Source organism: Polypterus senegalus, chromosome 16 (assembly GCF_016835505.1).
Source record: "Polypterus senegalus isolate Bchr_013 chromosome 16, ASM1683550v1, whole genome shotgun sequence".
Taxonomy (NCBI): Eukaryota; Metazoa; Chordata; class Cladistia; order Polypteriformes; family Polypteridae; genus Polypterus; species Polypterus senegalus.
Genome location: NC_053169.1, coordinates 21,309,931 through 21,332,100, shown reverse-complemented (window position 1 = coordinate 21,332,100; position 22,170 = coordinate 21,309,931). Strand labels below are relative to the sequence as shown.

The 22,170-nt window shown below is 39.0% G+C and overlaps 1 protein-coding gene across 6 annotated transcripts in view; it reads right to left on the bottom strand.

The window, feature by feature from the left end:
- The window catches only part of LOC120516555 (spectrin beta chain, non-erythrocytic 1), a 256,791-nt gene that overhangs the window by 24,173 nt on the left and 210,448 nt on the right, over window positions 1-22,170 (bottom strand). For all 6 annotated transcript variants that reach the window (XM_039738310.1, XM_039738308.1, XM_039738311.1 and 3 more), the window contains 4 exons: window positions 18,430-18,507; window positions 15,790-15,876; window positions 13,738-13,829; window positions 11,334-11,419 (listed from right to left, as the gene is read on the bottom strand). In XM_039738310.1, coding sequence (XP_039594244.1) covers window positions 11,334-11,419; window positions 13,738-13,829; window positions 15,790-15,876; window positions 18,430-18,507 — 343 coding nt within the window. The remainder of the gene's footprint in view (window positions 1-11,333; window positions 11,420-13,737; window positions 13,830-15,789; window positions 15,877-18,429; window positions 18,508-22,170) is intronic.

The following is a 22,170-nucleotide window of genomic DNA, read 5'->3' as shown; positions in this document are numbered from 1 at the left end:
GACGTGGTGATTTCTCTCTTTTCAACCATTCCTTGTACATTTCGTGGTACATTTAAGGTAATTGTCATGTTGCAATGTCCACTTTTGATTGAGCTTCAATCACAGACAGGGTCTCATTATCATGAAGCACATTCTGGTGCAACGAAGAATTCCTAGTGGATTCTTTGACGGTGGGCAGCCCAAAACCTTAACATTTCCACCACCATGCTTTACAGTTGCTATCAAGTTCTTCTAGCGAAATTCTGTCTTTGCCTCTTGAATCCAGAGCACATTCTCTTCATGCCTCTCAGTCTGCAGCTTTATTATAGAAGTCCTGGTCTTTATTTAGGTGTTGATGGGCAAACTTCAGTCTTGCACTGATTTTCTTTCATTTCTTCCTAGCACACCTCCCATGATGCTCTAATGTGTGCTAAATTTTTCTAATGGCAGACTCGTGCATTTTTACTTTAACAGTGGCTAGAGCTACTTACTTATGATGAAATTCTGCAGTTCTTAGAGACTTGTTTCAGAATCTTATGTTCTGCTCTTGGGCCAAACTTACTGTGATGGCCTGGCTTGGACAAGCTATCAGCTGTTTGATATTTCCTCCACTTGTAGATGATCTTCTGGACAGTGGGAGGATTTGTTTCCAGTTGATTGGAGATCTTTTTAAATCCCATCAATGAATCATAGGCATCTTGAGAGAGCTCTTTCAATGAAATCATGATGATAACATCATCTAAACGTCTGAGGTTTAAAAAAAGACAGATTCAGACAGGATCCTCTCTAATTATGTTCTGATCATCTGCACCTAATTCTAATTTGATGTATTTGAGGTAGTGGTAAATGGAGGGGTGGACTTGCCTTTTCCGCATGTAAAATTAGCATTTTTGTTTATTTAAAATATTTAACAGACTACAAAATGTAAATGTGGCATGATGTCCATTATATCACCTCTTGATATGTCCAGAAATGTTAAACAAAGCATGGTGTGTACTTACTTTTTTACATGACTGAGAATTTCTGAGGCAAAAGAAAAAAATGATTCTGATACTTTTTCTTTTTAATACAGACGTGCAATTTAAGCTTAATATAAATATACACTGTAACTTAGTAAATGTCTAAGAAGGAGAAAGCATGCAGCAATTGAGTCATTAACAACACAAAATCAGTGATGGCCACCTCATTTATTTATAAATACAAACACCCCACTGTTTACTTGCACTGGAGGACATGAAAAATGTATTTCCCTGATGGCTACCCTGCAGAATTCTACAAGAAATTCTCAGCTCAGCTAGCTCCCCTCCTATTAGCAACATTTACAGAAGCCAGAGATAACCAATCTCTTCCACAAACCTTTCGCCAAGCACTAATCACTGTCTTTCCAAAACAAAATAAGGACTTATTACAATGTGCATCATACAGACCAATTTCACTTCTGAATAACAACGTTAAAATACTCTCTAAAATCATAGCTAGAAGGATAGAGAAAGTGCTCCCCTTGGTAATATCACAAGACCAAACTGGATTTATTAGGGGCCGACACTTATCTTCAAATCTTCGACGCCTGTTTAATGTAATATACTCACCAACTAAATCAAACACCCCAGAAATATTATTATCATTGGATGCAGAAAAAGCATTCGACATGATTGAATGGAAATACCTTTTTACTATTTTGGAGAAGTTTGGGTTTGGCCCGAACATTTGTGCATGGATTAAATTACTGTATACTAACCCAGAAGCTTCAGTTTGCATCAATAACATTTGCTCAGACTACTTTAAACTAGAACGTGGCACAAGACAAGGATGCCCTTTGTCACCGCTGCTGTTTGCATTGCCATTGAACCACTGGCAATACATTGTCGAAATACTGATCAGATAAAGGGGATTAGCAGAGAAGGACTGGAACAGAAAATCTCATTATATGCAGATGACATGGTACTGTATATATCGGACCCAGAAAATTCTGTGCCTGCAGTCTTAGCAGCACTCACAGAATTTCAAAAGCTCTCTGGTCTCAGAATTAATCTGAATAAAAGTGTACTCTTTCCAGTGAATTCTCAAGCATATAATATTAGATTAGACACCCTACCTTTTATCATTGCAGAACAGTTTAAATACCTCGGGGTAAACATCACAAGTAAACATAAAGCTCTTTATCAACAAAATTTCGTGCGTCTGCATGGAAAAAATTAAACAAGACTTGCATAGATGGTCAACCCTTCATCTCACACTAGCTGGAAGAATTAACACTGTTAAGATGAATATTCTTCCTAAGCTCCTTTTTATTTCAAAACATCCCAATATACATTAATAAATCGTTCTTTAAGCAATTAGATTCAACAATAACCTCATTTATTTGGAATTTAAAACATCCACACATCAAAAGAGCGACCCTACAAAGACAAAAGGCAGAAGGCGGCATGGCTCTACCTAACTTCCAGTTTTATTACTGGGCAGCAAATATACAGGCGATAAGAACCTGGACACAAATAGAAGAACATACACAGGCATGGACCGCAATAGAAGTAAAATCCTGCAGTACTTCTTTGTATTCCTGCTCTGTGCTCCAATAAACACACGCTATCGGCAATACACTAATAACCCAATTGTGCTCCACTCACTTAGAATCTGGAACCAATGTAGAAAGCATTTTAAGACGGAGAAGCTTCTATCTGTGGCACCCTGCAAAAGAACCACCTCTTTCAACCTTCACAAACATATGCAGTTTTAATATCTGGAAAAAATTTGGAATTAACTTGCTTAGAGATCTTTATATAGACAACGTCTTTGCATCCTATGAACAATTACATTCCAAATTTAACATTCCAGCTACATTTCTTTCACTATCTTCAAATCAGGAACTTTGTTAAACAGAACCTTCCAGATTTTCCTCATCTTGCACCCTCATCCACGCTGGAAAAATATTGCTCAATTTCAAGGATTAGACTCCATCTCTACAATATATAAAATCATTTTACAATCCCTTCCTTTCAAAGATCCAAGAGGACACTGGGAAAATGACCTCTCAATTAATATATCAGAAAAGGAGTGGAAAGTAGCAATGCAGAGAATTCACTCAAGCTCCATATGCGCAAAGCATACAATTATACAACTCAAAATTATATATCGAGCACATCTGTCTTGACTAAAACTCTCCAAAATGTTTCCAGGGCATGATCCAACCTGCGAACGTTGCAACCAAGCCCCAGCCTCACTAGGTCACATGTTCTGGGCCTGCACCAAATTAACATTATTCTGGACAAAAAATTTTAATTACCTGTCAGACAGCCTTGGACTCACAATCCCTCCTAACCCATTAACAGCTGTGTTTGGGGTTCTTCCAGAGGGGTTTAAAGTGGAGAAAGACAAACAAATTGTGATTGCATTCACTACACTGTTGGCACGCAGACTTATTCTGATAAACTGGAAGAACCCAAACTCTCCTCTTTTAAGTCAGTGGGAAACTGATGTGTTATATTATTTGAAATTGGAAAAAATCAAATACTCAGTTAGAGGATCTGTACAGACTTTTTTCAAAACATGGCAGGATCTAATCAGTAATATTTTAAAATAAGTTTATAAAGCACAGAGAATTTATTAATTTAGGTATTTTTACAAGCCTTAAATTTTACACGCTTGGCTTGCTCTCTCTCTCAGGGTGGGGATCGATCTGTTCTTAACATAATTCTTTTTTTTGTAAAAACTTGATTGCTATGTATGGATTGTAATAAAATTTATAAAAAAAAAAAAAAGTAAAATGTATTTCTGATCATTTTTAAAATAAAAAAGCTGCCAAACAGTGACAGTGGCATTTCAGTTTATATTCTACCATCTGAACATTCTAAACTCACCAGCACAACAATGTAAAAAATGAATTTTGCATTGATCTGAGGAAGTGTAAACTTTTTTTTTTAACTCAAACACAATTTAATGGTGAAATGTAAGGGTTAAAAACAGTATTTTTGTTCAGCTAATGTGTTAATGTTCATAGTGGGCTGTGCTCTGACTACATTTCCATGACTAACATACCTGCTGATTCTACTGTATAGCCCTCTGGGATCTAAAATCAACATGATTTAAAAATATCAACCATCAGTCATACATTTATAAATTCTACAATTAGCACAAAGCAAAGTGTTCAAGGTGCTGTGGTGGCACACAGAGTAGCACTGCTACCTCACAATCCTGGGTTCAAATCCAGGCCCACTTCTATTGTGTGTGGAGTTTGCATATTTCCCTTATATCTCTATGGTTTTACCTGTGCACTCTGTTTTCTCGTATATTAACTTTAGTTTGCATTATCTTAAAGAGAATGTGGGAAGGGCTTATATTATATTACTTTTCATTGTGGAAAATATCTACAATTTTTTACAAAATGCAACCAAAATAAGTCATCCCACTCAAAAATACTATTCCCCAGTATTTCTTTTAATGTAGTCCAGATGCTAATGAAAACCAAATTGGGCAACAAAGGTGCAGAAGCTGATCTTCACTTTACCACAGTTTAAACAGAGATAGAACAGAGATGTTAATTACTGGAGGGAGTAATACTGATCACAACACAATATTTTGTCATCATTTCACTCAGTTGGAATCACCATTAATTTTACTGAATCAGCCTGTAATCTAGGTGTTATCTTTGGCATGTCATTTAAAGTGAACATTATAAAACTGTCCAAAATATGTTTCTTTCATTTTCAAAATGTTGGGAAATTAACTCATTCATTTATTTCTAGTAGGGCGGCACGGTGGCGCAGTGGGTAGTGCTGCTGCCTCACAGTTAGGAGACCAAGGTTTGCTTCCTGGGTCCTCCCTGCGTGGAGTTTGCATGTTCTCCCCATGTCTGCGCGAGTTTCCTCCCACAGTCCAAAGACATGCAGGTTAGGTGCGTTGGCAATTCTAAATTGTCCCTGGTGTGTGTGCGTGCTCTGTGGTGGGCTGGCACCCTGCCCGGGGTTTGTTTCCTGCCTTGTGCCCTGTGTTGGCTGAGATTGGCTCCAGCAGACCCCTGTGACCCTGTAGTTAGGATAAACGGGTTGGATAATGGATGGATGGATTTCTAGTGGAAATAAATAAATAAATAAAAATTGTGGAGCTTGAAAACCATAAGGACTGATTGAGATCATTTATGTTAGGTAGAATGCCTAGAGGGGGCTGGGTGGTCTCGTGGCCTGGAAGCCCTGCAGATTTTGTTTTTTTCTCCAGACCTAACTTTTATTCTGTGTTAATTAGTATTACCTCATTTTATTTCTGTCTTTTGTCTTTTTTTTTTCTTCATCCTGTAAAGCACTTTGAGCTACATCATTTGTATGAAAATGAGCTATATAAGTAAATGCTGTTGTTGTTGTAGTAGGATTGACTACTGCATTGCGGTGTTCACTGGATGTTCAAATTGTACTTTATAGAGCTTCCAGTTAATCCAAAATGCTGCTGCAAGAATTCTTGCAAGAACAAGACAATACAAACACATCTCTGGTTCTACAGATTTCAAAACTCTACTTTTAACATATAAAGCCTTATATGGCCAAGGTCCGACTTACTTATCTGAATTTATTGTTGCCTACAAACCAGAGATCACACTAAGATCTCAAGATGCTGGTCTGCTTATGATTCAAAGGATTAATAAAATAACAATGGGAGGTTTAGCTTTCAGTTACAGGGCCCCAAAGCTGTGGAATGGTCTGCCTGCTACTACAAGAGATGCCCCTTCAGTCTCAGCTTTCAAATCCCAACTGAAGACTCACTTCTTCAGTTTAGCATAACCTGATTAGAGCTGCTGATTAACTATGCATACTGCATCTCTGTTGTTAGTCACTAGAGCTAAAACATAAGTAATATGATAATTTAAATGTATTAATAACCCTCACCTATTCTGTTTCTCTTCTTGGTACTCACGTGTGGTATTTGGTGCCACTGCCCTAATGCCAAGTTGTTTGCCTGCCTAAGGAAAAGTCATCCCTGATGGAGGCCGGCCCAACAGACTCAGCTGTGGAATATCCAGCAGCCTGATGGCCGAGATCTCCAGGACTCAAATCGGAAAGCAGAATTATATTATGTGATATAATCTACTCTTGGATTTTGCTCTGTTCTTGTACAATTACTATTGTTCTTTTGTATTGTATTGTATTGAGGATTACTTGTGGTTTGTTCTGTGTATTGTATTATATTATATTTACCCTATTTTTTTGACACCTACTGCACTCCCAACCTACCTGAAAAGGGGTCTCTCTCTGAATTGCCATCCCTGTGATTTGCACTATTTTTTCCCAACAAGGATGTTTTTAGGGAGTTTTTTCATAGTCTTATTACAGAGTCAAGGCTGGGGGGCTGTCAAAAAACAGGGCCTGTTAAAGCCCATTGCAGCACTCCTACGTGATTTTGGGCTATACAAAATAAATCGTATTGCATTGTATTGTATGCCATGAAATCTATATATGTAAAATGGTAAGCAGTATGGATGTGTGTTTGTTTGTTCCATAATCGCACAAAAACAGCTGAACTGATTTTCACAAAATTTTACATGTGCCTTTCCATTGGTCTAACGTAAAATATAGGCTATATGTCATTTCAGGAGGAGGGAGTGCAATTACAATCAGGCAATGGGAGTGTGATTTTAAAGACCATAATTAGGGAGAGCATTTTCTTCTCAAATAATGTGGATAATAGTTTCATTATCTTTCTGGATTACAGGTTTTGACTAACAGTACCTTTTTGTCTAATCCTATGGGTAGCATTTAGTCATGTTGAATTTCCAAAAGAAACTTTTTCCCTACTAATTTATACTGACAAGGTACTCTGGCTAGTTCTCGCTGTAATATGACTGTTAAGGCTGTTAAGTGGTTAACACCGTCACCTTACAGCTCCGGGTGACTGGAGCTGAGTATTGACTGTGTGGAGTTTGTAGATGAACCTGGTTACGGCTGGAAATATAACAAAGAAGGCCATAAAATTGCACCAATGTTACCTAGACACCAGCACAAGGGGGCAAGGGTGGGGCATGATGACATTTGCATATGGAAATAGCCCCAGCGTTCTTTAAATTTGGAAGTGACTATATAATGGAAAGACAGTGGTGGATACTGGGTAATGGAACAGCAGTTTCCTACTAGTTAGGGTGACAGCAAGAGACCCATTGCGGTATAAAGGGCTGCCTGTTAATATTTATAACAAGCAGGATGGAGGACCTGGAGATGTTAAAGGGAGTGATAGTATGGAAGTCCTTATGGTTCCAAAGCCTAGTACTGACTCTGGAAGTTATTCTCTGGGGTAGTATGTGAAGTAGTTCTTGGTCAGGTTTTAAAAGCCCTTCTGTTCATTCAGTGAATTAACTTGAAGTTAGCTAGAGCAGTGATTCTCAAAGTCAGTCTTGGGGACCCACATGGCTGCAGGTTTTTGTTCCAGTCATTTTCACGCTCAGCCATTTTCCTACTGATTAGTCCCACTTCATTAGCTGGTCTTTTTCTTCTTCTCTTATTCTGCATTCCAAAAGCTTGCTGGTACCAATCAATCCATGAATACACATGGAGGGAGAACATACAAACCTCGTGCAGGCCCTGGTACTGTGAGGCAGGAATGACAGCTCCGTGTTACCACTCTGCCTCTATGTTAAAGCTTCAATACTTAGTTTACTAGACTTTAACCTGATTAAAACTAAACTACCAATTACTTTTGTTCAGTTGTCACTTTGATTGCAACATGCATGTGACTGAAGCACATTGTTACAGGCACCAACAGGCAAAATCTTTGCAAAACAATGAAACACTTTTACGAAACAACACAGCATTTTTTTTTCAAGTGGCAAGAATAAGCTGTTGTATTTTTCTCATTTCTTGCATTCACAGTGGGTTGTGAAGGCAGTAATTACTCTAAGTCACTGATTTTAATCACATTACATGAGAAAGTCTTTCAAGGTCAAGTGCTTGGTCATTTTTTGCCCCAATTTTCTCATGCTCATGTACAATATTAATGTCTGTCGTTTACCTGTCATAAGGGCTTACTCTGTAATTACTTTTTAAAAATGTTTCTGCATGTGAGTCATTCTAAGCTTTAAAACCAAATGAAACATTTACCATATGCTCATTGGTCCAAGTCAGTGACATGATGTATTAATTTTGGGGCCAAGTGTTTAGCCGATCTCCACGGCAAAGCCATTAGTGCCAAGTGTAAAGGGTGGAAAATGATGACTCAGCATAGGGATTTGGTAATAATTATTTGGCTATTTGATGGTTGAATTAACCGCAAACAGTTATTTATTGCTTGCACGGTTCAGGCAGATGACAGAGGTTCAGTAAGGTTCAGGAAGTACAACACAGAACAATCAATTTCCATTTCTGTGTCTTGTCGCTTCCAGACTAAAAATCATTTACTTCCTGCTCAACACTCTGTGGTTTCTGAGAGTAACATTCACAATAAGCAGTTAATTAAGCTGCCGGGCTCAGAATCCACAAGTCGAGGTGCAGTTTCAAGACAGCAGATGGATCTTGGAATCAGCCGTGGAACTTGATTTATAATAAACGTGTAAAAAAACACCTCTTATGTTTTAATGTAATAACCCTAAACATCACAATTGTGGATGGGACTAATAAAATGGTTGCAATTATAATGTAAATGGCATGATAAATGCCTGTAAGTCCTACATTTTACCAAAAATAAACTTAAAAAATGTATCTGGGGAGTCAACTTCCGAGCACTGAACACAGTGGGGAAATAAGGCAGCCGAGAGAAAACGCTAAAGGTTCTCTAAGACTGAAACCTCGTTAAAGCCCACAAATCATTTGTTTTTGTAAATATATATGAACAAAGCAGTAGATATTAGAAATATTTCAGCAAAGTTGAGGCTAGGCTGCTTCAAAGTACACTGCACGATGCTCACAGCCGGGCTGGATCCTTTGGCCTAAGTCAGATAGACTTTGAATTGCCCTTTAAGAATAGCTGGCATCTGAAACTTATTTTTAGACTGCGCAATTGTTCTTCTCTTCTCTGGTATCTACTGATCATCATTCAGCATGCTTTACATTAAAATGCACTTATAGTATCATAATTATGTGACTGAAGAAGTCAAGTAAAAAAACTGACTTGTAACATTTATTTCTATAGACTGGAACACCATTTAGGCTTGGTTTCCTGCTGTGATGGGCTATAGTTTTCACTAACTGTTGTGAATTAGACGCTGTATAGCGCCCGACCCGGCACAGACTCAGACAGAGGCAAAAAAAAACCCAACAAAAGACTTTTATTTTTCTTCACCTGTGGGGCACGTCTTCCCCGTGAACCTCACAGGAATAACAAAGTCCCAAAAGCACTTAAACAAATCACCACAACACTCCCATTTGGGCACCACCACTCCTCCCTGGCAACCTCATCCTCTTCCTCCTGATTCTGGCTCCTGAGTGGTGGTTGCTGGCCCTTTTTATAGCCCACCTGGAAGTGCTCCAGGTGCTTGATCACCTGTTTCTGATTGCTCTTCTGTGCGGGGCTTTATAAGTTGTCCAGGCCGGCTCAGGGACTCATGCAGCACCCCCTGGCAGCCACCCCAGATCCTAACAGGGCTGTGGAGAACTCCATCTCCCATGGAGCCCTGCGGGAAACTGAGGCACCATAGTCAGCCAGGGAGGTTGCCACCAAGCGTCCCGGGGGAGGTACTGAGACGCCCATGGTTGCTCCCCCGGGACATATGTAGAAGGGGGCATGGGACCCGGCTGCCCGCCACACTGTGTAGTGGAATAAGTGAATTTAGGGAAGTGAATAACTAACTGAATGAATACAGCTAGCTATACAGCTATAGTTACAAACAGACAAAACTTCCCACTTGCATTGCAGAGAAGCTGCAGGGATTTCTCTATGGCTACTGCAGTTTCCTGTTCACATTGGACAGACTGGCATATCGGGTTATTTGGCAACTCTAAACTGACACCGTATTGGTGTTTGCAAGAGTAGGACCTTTGAAGCACTGGCAGGATTGCCCTCAATGCTGACCTCCTGCCCTCATGACCCTGAAAGTGAGAATTTAGTGGGTCTAAGTATGCTATGTTGATCGTTAGCAAAGGTGGCATGGCTGTAACATGTTAGCACTTCTGCCTCTCACAGCTCTATGAAATTGAGATCATATTCAAATTCAAATTGACCTGGTGCAAGTGACAGTTTCTGAATGGTGTTGCACAGGTTAGGTTCCTAGTTGTTCTCAGTTCTGCTGGGTAAGCTTCTCACCACTTGTAAGCTGGATTAGAGAGTTAATAAAATTAATTAATGGATACACTGTATTTTGAATTTGAGATTTAAGTTCACTGGTCAGATTTCTTATTATTGCATCTTACCATTAGTAGTACGTTATTCAAGTTATTTAGCACTAGCCTAAGGTATTAAAGTTGTTGCAAGTGTGAGTAACATGTAAAGATTTGCAATGAAACAGTTAAATCAACTGAATTCCAGCATAATCACTTGGGAAGGTTGGAGACCAGTCATGTAATGGCAACCGATCCACACTCAAAGAATGTAAATTACCGTATATACTCACGTATAAGTCGGGTCTTGAAACCCAAAAAAATCGATCATAAAATCAGACCCCAACTTATACGCCCATTTAAAAATGCGACACTTAATAATCTTCTTGCCTCCTCCAATCTCGCACCAGTTTCTCAGACGCATCTAATTTTGTTGCAGCAGCGCAGTTGCCAATTTCTTTTTCCACTTCAACGACATTTAATTTAAAACCAGCTTTATATTTTCTTCTGATCGAACGCTCCATCATAGATAAGGAATGCTCTTATGATAAAGATGTATGAGGGAGTGAGATACAAAAAACACAAAACAGTGTAAACGTCACTTCGGAATAGTTTGGGTATTACTGTGTGGTCAAGTAGGCACAACAGAGAGAGAGAGAGAGGGGAGGAGCACACGCTGATACAGCGCATTGCCGCTCCGTGGTTACTCTCTCAGGTGGCGCTGGCATATCATAATCCCTTGGACCAATAGCGTGAGTTTTCTGCATTCGACTTATAAGACCGACACTATAAAATACCAGAAATTCTACAGTAAAATCAAGTCCCGACTTATCCACAGGAGAACTTGTCTGCGAGTATACACAGTACTAAAGAAATTACAATAAAGGGGTTAACATAGCTACAAAGAATTTGCAAAAAAAAAAAACAAAAACACAACAATGCAAGGACAATAAACTGTAAATGCCCTGACAACAGTGAGTCATGAACATCAGTCTAAAGTCTTTACAGAGGACCTCCTAATTGCAATGGCAATGTCATCACATTCATAAAAGTAATAAGGGGTCAGTTAATAACAGGTAGGCTAGCCTACACTACCTGCAATGGAAATCACAGAAATCTTTATCTTACCTGTATTTGCTTGGATTTTAAGTATCCACTTTTTCATCAGAAACCGGGAAGGAGCACTTAGAAGATATTCAGAGCCATCACGCAGCCTAAAGGTCAAATAAAACAAAAACAAACAAACATATGAAGTAGATGATTTAATAGGTTTAACAAATTCTTTTACTTGAGGACCCATAATAACATCCTTTGGTGGCTCTGAACACCTAAGTGTTTCACAGTTGAACAGTGTATTATGTCAAATGTTCCATTACATGAGCCACTCTCAAATCAATCAGAGTTCTTGTAGTAACGAAAGGCAACAGGCCAACTCAAAAGGGGGTTTTCAAGGATCATGATTAATGATGTGATGTGCCCTGCTCAGCCTGCTAAAACCGAAATCCTGACCAGGAGAAGTTTATAGCAAATGAGATAAAATAATTCATTTTCTCCTCCATTTGTTGCATTATTTAATAAATTACAGCATTGAATTTGCAAGATACGGTAACAACATAAGCTGCAAAACTGTGAAGTTTTCCAAATTAATTTTTTATGCTCAACTTATGTAGTGTAACAGATGGCAGGCATGGACTGGTGTTTCGGCCAGGACAGGACATGATACATTACCCAGTCGGGAGGCCAAGGTAATTAAAGGATGGTGCAAACAATATATTCAAGCTACCTGCTCTCCCTAACTGTTAAGTGGCAGCAACCCTGGAGGTGGGTACACCAGGAGACACCCACAGGGTATGCTGGGGATTATAGTGACGTACATCATCCCTGTTGGGGTCCCTGGGTGCCACCATAGCGTGCTGCTAGCAGCTGTGCTCCTTGGTGTTTGGGACTTCCAGTTGACCTGGAAGTGCTTCCATCGGCCTATGCCCTGGCACCAGAAGTACTCCCAGGTCCCAGATAAAAGGAGCCGCCCCACCATATTCAGACGAGTCGGAGCCAGGAGTGAAGACAGGAAATGTTTGTCAGGGAGTAGTGGAGGAATACGAAAGAGAAAGAAAGAGAATATTGTTAAAGAACCTTATTGTAAGGTATTTTTGTTAATAAGCCTGTGTTATTTGAACCCAAGACTGGTCCAGACTGGTTGTGTTTGGGGTGCTGCAATGCCTCTTACTCGTTCAAGTAGCATAAATCATCCTGAACCTGATGAAATGGTAACACTCTAAAAGAAAAGATGCTTGAAATCTTTACGTGAATTCACGTCTTGTTTTATCCAATTTTAGAGTTTAGGAAGGCTGAATTACATTCAGAAGCCACCAGCTCTGGATGCGTTGTCAGTTGATCAGAAAATACAACGCACACCAACCCTTTAGTATTCCTACTTATCCTAATCTACACATCTTTGTGAGATAAAACTGAGTACACTGAGAAGTAATGCATGTACAACATATAAGGAGAATGCGCAGGCTGCTGGAAGTGTGAAGCGACACTCATTATCAGTGCACCGCAATACCACCCACGTCTGACCCTTTTCATGACATATATAAAAGAGAATTATATAAAGTAATGTTTATACCTTAGGGTAAAGCACAATAATTACATTTTTAAATTATTGCTGTAAAACTTTAAACATCAGCATTTTGCTTTGAGCTGGAAACCCTTTGTTTGGAGCTGAACAAGTGCTGCATCCTTGTGTTGGGTTTAAACATGGAAAATACCATGAATGCAGCTTTGGGGTGCATTGAATGAGACTTGTAAAAAGAAATAAATGGCTGAATAAATTTTAAATCCTATAACTGTTCAGCAGGAGGTTTGGTGACACAATACCAAAGCACATGCAAAACTATAAAAACAGCTAATAAAAACACAAATTGCCAGAAGAGCTGCATTTAACAATGTTTTAGTAATAGCAAACACATGTAACATCTCCCTACTGGACTCACAGATCCATGCACAACATCAGAAAGAAAAAAGTGCTGCAAGTTTACTAACGATTCTTTTTTTGTAGTGGACCACCAGGGGGCAGTGAGATGTGTGAAACTACTAAATAAGACAGCTCCCGTTCACCTGTTAAAATAAACTTTTAGCAAGGAGGGTTACAGGTGTTAAATACTGGAGGGCAACCATGGCAGTAAAATTAAAACTCTTCATTCATTCATTACAGCTGGTCGAGCACAGGACCCGACCTTGTGCCTAATTAACAGTAAGGTATGTATTAGTTCACTAAACCAGATAGAGGGGCAGGTAATTATGAGTGAGTTCATTCGGAGATTGCATTTTCAATATGACTTAAAGTTCTGCAATAGCATTGTTACTCAGATGTCACAGGAGGAGCCTCAGTACAAATGACATAGTTGATAAGGCTTTGGACGTCAAACCCTGCCATTGTGGGTTCAAGTCCCACTGTTGACATGGCAGTCACTTTCACAGTGTTCTTTACTAAAGCTACTGGCAGAAGAGGGAGTGATGAAATACTCACTGGAGGAGAAAGCAGTTCATCTTTTTGGTATAATCAGGGGCAGGACTGCAAACAGCACCTGTCAGGTTGAGTGGCATGCCAGCTATGCAACTCTGCAGAAGAGATAGAAAATGTTTAAAGAGGCTAATCAGTTCATCAAAATGTATTTTATATAGCATCTTTCTCATTGCAAAGTGAATTCCAAAGAAAGCAAAAATAGACCTGAAAGCTGCTAATCTAGACATGAAGATAATGAAAATACATGATAAAACAGATTACAATAACACACATTTGGAAGATCATATAAAAATGCAGAGAAATTAATTTATAAATGATATTGGTACAGGCAAAAAGTAAAATATAATAAACAATGAAGCAGAATCAAAAGTTTGGGCCCAAACTAATTCCTTCAATCAATTTCTGAACCAGCTTTATCCATTACAAAGTCAAATAAATAAACAGTCATTTAAAAACCAACACTGGTCTATAAGTCAGTTGTTGGCACACTAAGAGACTCTGGGATAGTTTAGGATGGACAATTACGAAATATGAATGCATTTACTTAGGAAGACACAAAGCAACAGGGAGAACATGGAAACTTCAGTGGCCAGGTAAAGAATTGAATTAGGGCCCTTAATCTACCCTAAATTAGACAAATACTGCATGTGTATTATTCTTTAACCTGCTTAGTTAAATTTCAGGGTTACAGGAAGATGGTGCCTATCCCATCAGACTTTAGCCCAAGGCGGGAATCAACTCTGGATTGGGCATTAGGCAATTGCATGGCACACTTGTACTCATACCAGGTCAACTTAGACATGGTAGTAAACTTAACAAGCATGTCTTTAAGATATTAGAGAAAACATGGACTCACATTGTGAAAAATACACACTAGGGTAGAATCAAAGGCGGGTCCCTCCTGTTATGAAGCACTGCGCCACTTTACATAAAAACACACACACACCACGTTTATGTCATAAATGTTATGTAGTTCTTAATTACCTTGTAAAATGTTTATTGTAAAAGATGATTTATAAAATAAATATAATTTGATAATTGCTTTTTAGTATGCTTTCACAAAAGTAAATTATGTACATCAAAGATAACACACAATAATCCATAAGAACAATGATGCATGCATGCAGACCTGTTATTTAATGTTGCATTAAAAAAATATTGTTCAATAATGGGGTGGAACAGTGGGTAGCGCTGCTGCCTCTCAGTAAGGAGACCTGGGTTCGTTTCCCGGGTCCTCCCAGCGTGGAGTCTGCATGTTCTCCCCATGTCCGCATGGGTTTCCTCCCACAGTCCAAAGACATGCAGGTTAGGTGCATTGCCGATCCTAAATTGTCCCTAGTGTGTGCTTGGTGTGTTTGTGTGTGTGCCCTGTGGTGGGCTGGCGCCCTGCCCGGGATTTGTTCCCTGCCTTGCATCATATATTGGCTGGGATTGGCTCCAGCAGACCCCTGTGACCCTGTGTTAGGATATAGTAGGTTGGATAATGACTGACTGACTGTTCAATAATGTATAGAAAAGGATAGAACTGCTGCTTACCAATAAAAGACACTTTTTCAGAAAATGATTAAAAAGTAGTGGAAGGTAAATCTGCATTTTTCAGATATTCATTTTCCTTATTGAACGTACCATACAGTCAGTGATAATTCTGATCAGGCTGAGTTTTCTGATCAGTGCTTTCTGTGCTACAGTTGTGTTGTAATGGCAGCTCTCACACCAGAGGGTTTAAATTCACAGTTTGTTGGGCTGCATGTTTGGCTCAGACTGGCTTGTCCAGTGTTACCCTCCTTAGGTCCAGATAAAGAAGTTATGCCAGGGTAAGCAGAGGTGAATTTGAGAACCTTTATGTAATAGGAGGAAAATGTCCAAGTTGCAAAAGCCTTTTAAAATTAATAATACAATTCATACATTTGAGGTATTTTCTATTGAAAATGTGGGCTAGAGGGAGTTAGCACTTAATATTTTTTTTCTTTGATGAAAACATTCTATTTATCATTGTGTACTTTATATTTTGATTAAAACAAAATAATAAAGTGACTCACGGATTAATGAACTTACCCTTAGTGTGTCTTTTCTGTCCTGGTAGAAGCAGAGAGTTTGCTTGAAAAGCACAGCATGGTATGTGTTCCAGGTCCTTGAGGCTGCCTGTTACACCAGAGCGAAGGTGAACAAGTTAGGCGGAGAAACACAGATAATGTGAAAACGGATCCATGGATCAGTAAAAAAAGAAAGAAAAGAAATACAATATTCTGTCTTATAGACAACTGAATGTGTTTGGCACAAAACAAATGACCTTGTGGAAGGAAATGTAATCATTTCAGGCAGAAGCTGAAAAATCACAGAAAGTGCTATTTGATAAGGAGAAGGGCCATTGTTTGAGATATTATTTCTAAGTGGGTAATACTTTGATAGTTTAGAATGGGGAAATGCTTCCAGAGATGTCAAATGTATTTTTATAAAAGGTCAGCGTCAAATACACTACATACACGTCTTTTATCATCAATTCCCTCATTCAACTAATTCTTATATAGTACAATACTGTTTAAAAGCTCCAAAAGTTGCACACGTTTATTGCACATTTATTGTAACATTAAAACCAAACTCAGCATAGTAGTTAGGATACAGTAGGTGCCATCCCTGATGCCCCTTTCCTCACTTCTCCTCTCATACTGCTACTCTGAGCTAATAAGATGAGAAGAGAAATGGCCAAGCTAGACAAGCTCTTCACGGGTATGTACCAGACAGGGCAGTGGGGTTCACGAGCACCTATTCACTCTTTCTCTGAACCTGCAGAGGATGCCACAACTGTAAAAGACACCTTGCATAGTCCATGTGCTCAATAAAAGGCTATCAACTGCGTTTAAGTACTACAAACAAGTAGTTTGTATATGAAATAATGAATATGAATGATAGGCCAGTGCTGAAGCAGTTGTTGCCCCTTGTTATAGACCACCTATGGTAGGTCATCTCCTGTTTTCCTGTCAGAAGTAAATGATGCTCTGATCTACATGCACCACAGAGACTACTACAACCTGAACAAAGCTGGCACTATAATCAATATCATGTTCTTTGCTTTTTCCAGTGTCTTTTACACTATTCAGCCTTTCTGGATATACATACCAATTAGCAAGAGCTAATGAAGGTAGATGCCCTCAGCCTCCTGTACCACTGACTATCTAACTTGTAGCAAACGTTTTTTGAGGTTCCAGGATTTTAAGACTGTGGTCTACAACACTGTTGAAATTCAGGGGACAGTCTTGTCTCTTTTCCTCTCTTCACTGTCCACACAACTGATATTAAGTACAACTCCAATGTCTGCAATCTACAGAAACTCTCAAATGACTCCTCCATTGTAGGGTGCACCAACAACAGACAGCAGAAGAAGAACTGAAAAGCAGTGGATGACTATTTCATGTGATGCTCAAGAATCACCTGGGAATGGGACTCTTTCTGAACAGTATACTTGATTGAGTGGACAACACACATTTGTTGTACAAAAAGCAGAGATTGCTATTTTTTCCATGAACTTTGGTCCTTTAATGTGTACAACAACTTCTATGAATGCTCTACCAGTTTGTGATGGCCAGAGTATCATTCCACACTGTAGTTTTCTTGGAGAGTTAACACCAACTCAGGGCATGCCCAATACCTACATTAACTGGTCTTGAAGGCCATGAACTTTAAAATCTGATGCTGGACTCACTGGAAAACAGTGGCAGAAAACAGGATCATAGCAACATTAGAGATTGTCACAGCTAATAAGGACTCTTATTTGTCAGTAAAGCTTAGTAGACAACCGAGTGCTTTGCTCTTCTCTATTGTGCCTGTTGTTTACTCCATCTGTGTGATCAAAGTTGTGTATGTGGCTCATAGCTTGAAAAAAAACATAAGGAATCATCTTCATCTCATCTCATCTGCTTAGAATTGCAAGAGCTGGTGAGGCGGCCTTCTGCTGTTATGCACCTAAAATCTGGAATAGCTGACCGATAGAAATTTGCCAGGCTAATACAGTGGAGCACTTTAAAACACTGCTAAAAACATATTACTGTAACATGGCTTTCTCATAGCTTCATCTTAGTTTAACCCTGATATTCTGTATATGCATTTTATTATCAATATCATTCATGGTGGCTCTGAAATCTGTACTAACCAATGCTTTCTCTGCTGTTCTTTTTCCGTTTTTCTGTAGTGGTGCTCTGTGCCGCCACCACCACTCAATCAAAGCACCGTGATGTTCCATCATCATCAAGTTCTTCCACATGAAGCCTCTAAACCATGAGGACTGACTGAGATCATTGATGTTGGGTAGAATGCCTAGACGGGACTGGCTGGGTGGTCTTGTGGCCTGGGAACCCCTGCAGATTTTGTTTTTTTCTCCAACTGTCCTCCCTGACCATCAGACCTTACTTTTATTCTATGCTAATTAGTATTGCCTAATTTTATTTTTTATATTTTGTCTTTTTTCTCTTTCTTCATCCTGTAAAGCACTTTGAGCTACATTATTTGTATGAAAATGTGCTATAGAAATAAATGTTGTTGTTGTATCTTTAATGTGATTATATGAGTTTGACCAATTACACAGACCGTCATTCTGCTATGTAAACCTGAGTACAGATACTGTATCTAGATTACTTGAGGTCTTTAATGAACAAATCTTGCAAACAGGTTATTTTAGCACAAACTTGCACTGTACACTACCTTCTTCCCACCAAACTGCAGCATGTGTTTCCTCTCCAATGTTCCCTCCATTGACTGGAACACCAGCCTTCTTCCATTCTGGAAACATAAAATAACAGCAATGTCCACATATGCAAAAGAAAAACCCTCTTTCAGATGAGGGGTGATTTCTGTGTATGTAGTGTTATTTGTTTCTTTCAGTTCCATTTATTTTTATATTGTGCACTTCCTTTAACAAATTGAAAGCATAGTTTACATGTATATGCATAAGTATAGCAAAAATAAGACAAAAGATATCCATCTGTTAATTTCCAAACTGCTCATTCCAATACAGGATAACTCTGAACCAGGGTCTATCACTGCAAAGCACACTCAGCCATACCAGATCAATGTTCAGTTTTACATACTTTTGCAAGATGGGAGGAATCCAAAACACCTACAGGAGATCAGTTTGATTAAGAGCAGAACATAACACAAACACTAACTAGGCCGAAATAAGAAGTCAGCACATAGACGTACAGGATAAATTTACCGGCGCCACTAAACTGACCTAGAATGGCTAAGTGTGCTCTGCAGTATGCTGTTACCCTGTCTAGAGTTGTTTTCTGCCTTTTGGACAGTGCTACTGAGATACATTGTGGCCTTGCTGTGATATAGAAGCTGATTTAAAAAATGAATGAATCAACCAATCAATCAGGCTTTCGAAAAATGAGATTTAGAACTTAGATGTTCACAGCAGGAAACATAAACTACAGCATAAAGTCATGGCTGACCTCTCCTTCAGTGTTACTGGACTTGAGCTAACATTAAAGTGAATGAAAAAATACTGAGACCAGCAAGTCTGTTATGTTACTGTATTGTAATCTATCAATGAATCCTCGCAGAGACACTCCAACTGTTGGAGGGAATTGAGCTCTGCATTTCTGGATGACAGCATCAAAAATATCAAGAACTCATCAATGCATGGGTCACTTGACAAGACTGCATCTGAACATTTTCAGTGTGGTGTACATGCTAATGTTAAAGAGTATCCTTCAAGAATTTCCTTGAATAATTAGTTGATATATAAGCTAGTGTCAAAATTAGAAATTTAAAAACATGCAGCTATTTTATGAAATGCTATCTTTGTATTGAAATTCTGGTACTGGAATGTAGAGAAGAGCCAAGCAAAATGACCCCTTTTATTGGCTAACTAAAAAGATTACAATATGCAAGCTTTCGAGGCAACTCAGGCCCCTTCTTCAGGCAAGATGTAATACAGAAACTGAAGTTTCATGTGTTTATATCCACACACTAGGACAAGAAATGAAATACTCTGCAGCCTCTCTTAATGTCAGGTTGCCATTCCAGCTCCAGTTATGGCTGTCTTTCCTTTTTAGGTGTGTTTGAAAAAAAATGCGAAAAACACCTACTCTCTGGGGCAGCATGGTAGCACAGAGGTTGCACTGCTACCTCGCAGTTAAGAGATCCGGGTTCGCTTCCCGGGTCCTCCCTCTGTGGAGTTTGCATGTTCTCCCCGCGTCTGCGTGGGTTTCCTCCCACAGTCCAAAGACATGCAGGTTAGGTGAATTGGTGATTCTAAATTGGTGTGTATGTGTGTGTGTGCCCTGCGGTGGGCTGGCGCCCTGCCCAGGATTTGTTCCAGCCTTGCGCCCTGTGTTGGCTAGGATTGGCTCCAGCAGACCCCTGTGACCCTGTGTTAGGATATAGCGGGTTGGACACTGACTGACCTACTCTCTGTCTGCATCGAACAAACTGGCTCCCAGTGGACTGATTTCATTGATATCTGGGACACTTATTTTTCAAGGACACTTATTAGAAATGTTCAGTTTTGTTGAGAAATCTTGAATAAAGCACACTCTGCACATTTTGAAAAACTATTTAAAAAGCATTGACTAATTTTCAAAATCATGTATCTTACAAGACAAATGCAACTTCAGTAACTAATTTGTTTACTGTTTGAAATTTATAATATGAAATGTTATTCCAGTTTGTATATTTTTCCTCTTTTAGATGTCTTGATGGCTTCTCCTGACATCAAAACAAATCCCCAATTCTATTTGCTGAAATGCCAGCAGAGGTACGCAAGGAGAGTCAGCAGCTTGTGCAAACCTCTGCAAAACCACCTCACTTCTCCTGCTGCCAGAAGATGTCATCTTCATAACCATAAAAGACAAAAATGCAAGCAATGAAAATAAAACTCATTTAATTTAGCTAAGAATAAATAAAGGAGAAAAGGAGGCCTCTATGCATGGCTACTTAAGCCACTATGCATATACCGGTAGTCAATAACATGTGGTCAGAACACAAGGCTGAAAAAGTTTTAACCTCAAGCAGTACACATCATGAAATAATAAAACAAGTTAATGGTGTAGAGGAGGTTGTTAACATTTACAGGTATGATATGAACTGCAGAATGTTGTACTCTTTTGAAAGCCTTTTTTTTGTGAAATAAAGAGTCCCATCACAATCTGGGAAAAAGAACAGGGCACGGTAAAATTACATTTTTTTCTTTTTGTTAAAAGAGCAATTGTGAGTAAGAATTCATGTGCACTGATGATATATGGTAAGAATAAAAACATACAATAAATTTTAATTCAATAAAATAATAGATTTCACATTTTAACAGTAACATATACGAGGGGTGTTCAAATATAAATAGGAATTTATGAGCTGCACTTTATTTATTGAATACAACAAAATGACTTAACACACTGTTGTTCTATGTAGTCTCCTGCCACTGCAATCCACTTGTTTCAGCGCTCAGGAAGCTTCTTAATCCCGCAAGAGTATACGTCTTTTGACTGCATGTTGACCCATTCTTGCACAGCATCAAAAACCTTCTCATTCGACTTGAAATTCATCCCTCCTAAAAATTCCTTAGGTGGACTGAAGACATGATAGTCCCTCTCTGAATGACTCGCACCAATCATACACTCTAGAACAGGGGTGCCCACACTTTTTCGGCTTGCGAGATACTTTTAAAATGACCAGGTTGAAATGATCTACCTACATTAAAAATTATATATTTTTTAATTTATATAATATATATATATATATTAGGAACCAATCCTGGGCAGGGTGCTAAACCACCGCAAGACACACACAAACACACCCACACACCAAGCCCAATGTATAATCTCCAATCCACCTAACCGGCATGTTTTTGGACTGTGGGAGGAAACCCACGCACACACGGGGAGAACATGCAAACTCCACGCAGGGAAGACCCGGGAAGCGAACCCGGGTCTTATATATATATATATATATATATATATATATATATATATATATATATATATAGAGAGAGAGAGAGAGAGAGAGAGAGAGAGAGAGAGAGAGAGAGAGCGAGAGCGAGAGAGAGAATACTTTATACATAAAATATATGTTGTCGTACCTTGCATACCTGAATAACATTTATGGCACAATAACAATTCAATACATTTATGGTGACTACAGTATTTGGATGTAATAATCTTCATGACGGAAAAGGCTGACTCGCATAAATAAGTTGAGCCGAATAATGCCGTCAAGGAAGTAGCTCTTGGAAGGTCTTCTTATGCTTAACGATCAAGTGACTCACCCAGAACGATGCTTCGGTGCGTCTGTCTTTGCTTTTGAATTCAGCCCAGTGAAAAATGACGGCTGTCCGATTAACTGCGATTTTAGTTCCCTCTCTTTTCTCTTTCTCAGATTGCTTTTTGGAAGGACGTCAGTTTCGCAGTTTTTATGAACAGTTCGAAAGTGCCTTTCCACATTTTC